This window comes from Rhipicephalus sanguineus, chromosome 1 (genome assembly GCF_013339695.2).
Source record: "Rhipicephalus sanguineus isolate Rsan-2018 chromosome 1, BIME_Rsan_1.4, whole genome shotgun sequence".
NCBI lineage: Eukaryota > Metazoa > Arthropoda > Arachnida > Ixodida > Ixodidae > Rhipicephalus > Rhipicephalus sanguineus.
The window spans coordinates 303,257,193-303,262,901 of record NC_051176.1 but is presented as its reverse complement, the minus strand read 5'-3'; the positions used below and the strand labels follow the sequence as shown (position 1 = coordinate 303,262,901).

The 5,709-nt window shown below is 47.4% G+C and overlaps 2 protein-coding genes across 4 annotated transcripts; both read left to right on the top strand.

The window, feature by feature from the left end:
• Positions 1 to 465: 465 nt before the first annotated feature.
• LOC119379385 (uncharacterized) lies at positions 466 to 4,111 on the top strand. 3 transcript variants are annotated; one of them, XM_037648704.2, is made up of 6 exons: positions 466 to 509; positions 691 to 753; positions 920 to 970; positions 3,225 to 3,275; positions 3,507 to 3,557; positions 3,956 to 4,111. In XM_037648704.2, exons 2-6 carry the CDS (start codon positions 745 to 747, stop codon positions 4,109 to 4,111), a joined length of 318 nt encoding a protein of 105 aa, XP_037504632.1. In that variant the 5' UTR covers positions 466 to 509; positions 691 to 744. The 3 variants fall into 3 exon arrangements, with proteins under 3 accessions (XP_037504632.1, XP_049267921.1, XP_049267922.1); XM_049411964.1 differs by lacking the exon at positions 3,225 to 3,275; XM_049411965.1 differs by lacking the exon at positions 3,507 to 3,557.
• A 3-nt stretch (positions 4,112 to 4,114) lies between these two features.
• On the top strand, positions 4,115 to 5,425 carry LOC125756904 (uncharacterized). Its single transcript, XM_049411963.1, has one exon. The coding sequence runs from the start codon at positions 4,231 to 4,233 to the stop codon at positions 4,969 to 4,971; it is 741 nt and encodes a 246-aa protein (XP_049267920.1). The 5' UTR covers positions 4,115 to 4,230; the 3' UTR covers positions 4,972 to 5,425.
• The last annotated feature ends 284 nt before the right edge of the window (positions 5,426 to 5,709 follow it).

Genomic DNA, 5,709 nt, shown 5'->3' with positions numbered 1-5,709 from the left:
CCCTGTGCTTTGATTTTCCTACACTTCCGCAGGAAAATTAAGCTAGAATCAATCGAGAAAGAAGAAAATTAATTCATGGAATTTATTATTTGTCATTCATGTACCGTCGGCGCTGTGAATGCAAAGTTAGTTCGCGCTCGGCTATGAGTCTGTTTAAACGAGAGTCCCCGAGCCCTTTTGAAGTTCGCGCATGTTCCATTGTGTTTACACGGTCGCGAGAACAGTTCTCTGTTCCGCAGGGCAAGTACGTGCACCGAAACGCGGCAAGTGTGCATGCATGATCTGGTGCATAGTAAAGGGTATCGTTTTATGAGCCCCCACTCGCCACGTAAGCGATGAAAATGCGCGAGCGAGTTTATCGCCACTGCTGATCTTGATGAATATATTCTTCTCGCTCGCTCTCTTTTTTTAAGGGTTTTCGCGGAAGAGATTGAGGCCTGACGCACTTCCGACACTGAACTTGACAAAGCGCAAATTTGACAGACATAAGCTACCTCGCAAGCCACCGGGTAAGTGAGTGTTTTGTATCGATGCGTGTTATCATTCCAGCCTGCGAACGAATTTAGTTACGCCTATGTTGCCCGATAGCTCGAATGTACCTACCTTCGAACATCTTTTTCGGTGAAGGTTACCCGCGTGCTTTCAAACGTTCACGCCCCCGATTAATTCTTTGTTTTTTTTTTCCAACAGCAAAAAGGATCCCTGTTTCCAGGCAATCACAGGGGCCCATAAATATAACAAGCGATGTTGCTGGTGAGTTAGAAATTTCATTTATTTCTCATTGTCTCAGACGATTACAAAACTAATTTTGGCTGCGCTTGGTAAATGTTGACTCAGATTCTTCCTAACGGGATGTGCCTAACTGTCGTGACGTGTTGTGCATAACTTTTACTGCAAAAATCAATGATGTATTGTGCAGGTCACGCCTGTATTCAGGAAGATTGTCCTGCTGTGGAGACCACAGATGAAGGTATGTTTGCTTGATATTGTAACGGGCTAAAAAGGACAACGAAGAAGACAAGAAAGACGACGTTGACAGACCCTGCAAGCTGGGCGCCATCTTGCCAGCCGCTGAGTTTATTCCCTGTATATATATTGTAAATATATTCTCCCCGTAACATCTTTGGTGGAGGTGCTGGGTATTAACTTCACGCAAGACGAAGCTTCGCAGCGGGCGCCTAGTTGCCTCTTCAATGGCGACGGAAGTCAACAATGCCGACCCTTCAGCGGCTACTGTGCGTTCTCCAACCGGGCCGTCAACCCTCATCTTGGAGCCCCCGAGAGACCCAGGTACCTTTTCGGGCACCGATAGTGTTGACGTAGAAGACTGGCTAAAGACATACGAGCGTGTGGGCGTACGTATGCGATGGGACCCAACGCTCATGCTGGCCAATGTGATCTTTTACCTAACCGACACCGCGAAGGTCTGGTATGAAACGCACGAGGAAGAGCTGACCAGCTGGGAGTTATGCAAGCAAAAGCTTCGGGAGCTATTTGGCAGACCTCTGGGACGTCAGCGCTCCGCCCAAAAAGAGCTCGCGTCTCGCGTTCAGACATGCACCGAATCCTACCTTACGTACATTCAGGACGTGCTTGCTTTGTGCCGCAGGGTGGATTCGCAGATGTCGGAAGCCGATAAGGTTGCCCATGTCATCAAGGGTATAGCAGATGATGCCTTTCACCTGCTTGTATTCAAGAACTCGTCTACCGTACAAGACATCATTTCCGAATGCCGGCGCTTTGAGGAAGCTAAGAGCCGCCGTGTTCTCCACCAGTTTACACGCCTACCTAACACGGCTGCTACATCCACCTGTGAAGACCCCCGCCTGCCTTCTACGGAAAGTTCCAGTGATGTTGTCCGTATTGTCCGCCGAGAAATCGAAGCCGCTGCTCCGCTCACGTCACCAACCCTCAACTCCGACAACCATCACGCCACCGTCTCCCTCATCCAGTCCGTCGTACGTCAGGAACTGGCCAACGTCGGCCTGAACAACATCTGCTCAATTCATCGACCTGAATATGCTCCACCAACTCCACCTGTTGCTGTCACACCGAACCGACGTTTTTCCGCTCCCCCACGTTATCGTAACCCGGCGGAATGGCGCACACCAGACGACCGGCCAATATGTTTCAACTGCGGTCGTGTAGGCCATATTTCTCGTCACTGCCGTTCATGGTCTAACTCGACACCATGGCCTTACTTTCCGTCCCATCGCCTTCCTCCCGGTAATCCACGCTCATCGCCGCAAACACAGCCGCTCATGCCTGACACTTCTTTGCCCACTCGACTCAGCCGCTCACCTTCGCCGCAACGCCGTTTTTCCCGCTCGCCCCCATCTCGTCGATCGCCGTCCCCAAGCTCCTTCCGGCGCTCACCTCCGGAAAACTGACGGGAGCAGCTCCTAGAGGTGATGCTGCAATCACGACCCGATGCCAAAATCCTCTACTGACCCTGCCCGCACATCGGAACCTTATCAGTGTAGACGTGGACGGTGTACCAGTTACGGCCCTTATTGACACTGGCGCGCACGTGTCTGTTATGAACGCTGACCTCAGAACACGCCTAAAAAAAGTCGTTACTCCTGCCCCAAGCCCTGCGGTCCGAACTGCCGATGGTGGAACAGCTGCCGTGATTGGCGTGTGTTCAGCTCGTGTGACCGTCGCCGGACACCACACATCGGTTATGTTTTACGTCCTAGAACATTGCCCTCACGACCTAATTTTGGGACTTGATTTCTTGTCGGAACACTCGGCCTTGATAGACTGTTCTGCCGGCGTTGTGCAACTCGCTCTACCTACTGCTGTTGACCCTCCCGGTTGCCCTCCAAGCCGGCTCTGTTCCGCAGACCACCTTCGCCTTCCTCCACGGACAGTTACTTACGTCGGCGTCTCACCTGTACCACCTGTACCCGACGGTGACTATATAGTGTCTCCAAATCTTGAAGTCCTGCTTTCGCAAAACGTTGCGTTTCCGCACACTCTCGTTACTATATTCTCCCCGTAACAATATTAGGAAATTGAGTACCGTTTTCGTTAGCTAGCACTCTGGCTTGGTATGACGAGGAAGTGGACTTGGTGTAACCAGTATTCCAGAGGCATAGTTTTCCCATGTGCCTGGAGGGTAGGAGGGGGGAGTGAAGGTAGTATAACTGAGCATTGTGAGGTGAACAAAGTAAATGTGTGCATAACGTTTTTACTGCAAAAGTCAATTATGTATTGTGCAGATCACACCTGTGTTCAAGAAGATTGGCCTGCTGTGGAGACCACAGATGAAGGTATGTTTGCACGATATTAAGAACTTGAGTACCGTTTTTGTTAGCTAGCACTCTGGCTTGGTATGACGAGAAAGTGGACTTGGTGTAACCAGTATTCTAGAGGCATAGTTTTCCCATGTGCCTGGAGGGTAGGAGGGGGGAGTGAAGGCAGTATAACTGTGCATTGTGAGGTGAACAAAGTAAATGTGTGCATAACTTTTTTACTGCAAAAGTCAATTATGTATTGTGCAGATCACACCTGTGTTCAAGAAGATTGGCCTGCTGTGGAGACCACAGATGAAGGTATGTTTGCACGATATTAGGAACTTGAGTACCATTTTTGTTAGCTAGCACTCTGGCTTGGTATGACCAGGAAGTGGACTTGGTGTAACCAGTATTACAGAGGCATAGTTTTCCCATTTGCCTGGAGGGTAGGAGGGGGGAGCGAAGCCAGTATAACGGTGCATTGTGAGGTGCACAAAATAAATGTGTAATTGTTGTGGCAAAAATATGGAAGTTCCCTCGTGCAAGCCTCATTGCAACATTACATTGCTTGTGTAGAAAACAAATATATCTGCTAATTTATGGGCAGCGCCCACCTTCCCGCACCAATGCCTCTGCAGTACACATTAACCCAAGTTGCACACAGTCAGGTACACTGCTCGAGTTAAGTCACATTAAGTTTTCCATATTCATTACAGTGCCACAAGATGACCTCCTTGAACAGTTCGCCGCAATCGTGTGTACACATGCTGGCACACTACGGGATGCCTGCGTGCAGGCGAATCCTCTCCAAGTCATCGGCCGTCCCAAGCCTCTCCTTTCATGTGCTGCTGTTCAGACAGATCACACTGTGAAAGTGCTTACAGGATTGCCATGTTTGCAGCTGCTGAAGAACATTATTGAAGAGTTCACTGCCTTGCGCATTGAATCCATCCCAAGAGGTTTTGCATTGAGTGATGAAGACACTGTGCTAATGGTTTTTGTGAAGCTTTACCACAATGTAAGCTTGAGCTTTTTATCGGTTCTCTTTTCTGTTCACCGTACAACTGTTTCAAATATTTTGAAAAATGCGATATGTATTCTTGCAAGCATACTTGGAGAGGCAATGTTTTTCCCAAGCAAAGAATCTGTCCAGGAAAACCTAACCATTTACTTCAAAAACTACAAGGAAACTCGCATTGTGCTAGATTGCACAGAGGTTCCACTTGAAAGGCCACGTGACTTAACATCACGGCTACTTACCTACAGCCAGTACAAACGCCAGTACACAATCAAAGTATTGATTGGCGTCGCTCCAAGTGGCATGATAACTTTAGTAGGAAAATCATTTGGAGGTCGTGCATCAGACACGCAACTAACTGCTCATTCAAATGTCCTTAACATGTGCACGGCCTATGTAGACAGAGTGATGGTAGACAAAGGCTTTCTAATAGAGAATCTCTGTGACGAAGCTAGGGTCAACATGGATAGGCCTCCATTTTTAAAGAAACGGCAACAGCTTGAAGAACACGAAGCACACAAAAATCAGGCTATTGCGCGAGGAAGGGTACATGTAGAAAGAGCCATTCAACGTGTAAAAGCCTTCAAAATTCTGCAGCAAAGGTACCCGATCCAGCTCTTGCCAGTCTTTGACAAAGTTATCGTGTTGCTTGCTGGTATAGTAAATTTGTCGAAGCCAATTTTGGGCGAGGACAAATTTCTACCAAATTGCTAAGCCGTAAACAGAGTCTACAGACACAAATGTGGCTTATCTTTGTCATCTTGTAGCCATAATTTTGTAAACGCACATTTCTTTAAAGATTTGTCTGCGTATGCTCCTTGCCTTTTTTTTATGTGTTCACTTACAACTAAGCACTTTCTAATGTTTGATCTTAATGGCGACTTTTTTCATGCTCATATTAGGGGTCTGCGAATGTTCGAGTTTCGAATTCGAATCGAATAATGCCTTGTCGAATATTTCAATTCGGCTTTCGAACAGCTAGTATTTGAAGTTTTGAATAATTTGACAGAACGAATACCTGAAACGTGACAAAGGCCAATCGTGACGTTTTGTTAGGGTGGGGTAGCTAAAACTAACGCTAACATCGTTAAACTTCATCAAACTTGCACTAATATGTTGGTTAAAAAGCAAGCGCATGTTTATTTTTGAAAAATATGTCATTTCCAAACGTCATGGCTCCAGCAAAGAAGGCCAGGGAACAGTCTGGGAGGCTCTAACTGTTAGCGTCAAAAAATAACCAGCACACTGAGCTCAGCCCTTATAGTCAAGAGGTTCAAAAATACTTCAATGAGCCGCTGATCCCAAGAAAGGATGATCCTTTGAAATACTGGAAAGAGCATGGCGCTGTACTTTCTTGAGGTACTGCCATAATTGTTAGCGATACCTTCCCATCCCTGCTACTGAGGTGCCCAGTGAGCGCATGTTGTCAACTGCAGGAAACGCTGTAATATC

What these genes read in the sequence shown, in the direction of transcription:
- LOC125756904 (XM_049411963.1), top strand. Translation starts at nt 4,231, where the DNA reads ATGGTTTTTGTGAAGCTTTACCACAATGTAAGCTTGAGCTTTTTATCG.
- LOC119379385 (XM_037648704.2), top strand. An exon ending in TGTGGAGACCACAGATGAAG is followed by an intron (nt 3,276 to 3,506) that starts GTATGTTTGCAC and finishes TGTATTGTGCAG; the next exon opens with ATCACACCTGTGTTCAAGAA. An exon ending in TGTGGAGACCACAGATGAAG is followed by an intron (nt 3,558 to 3,955) that starts GTATGTTTGCAC and finishes TATTCATTACAG; the next exon opens with TGCCACAAGATGACCTCCTT.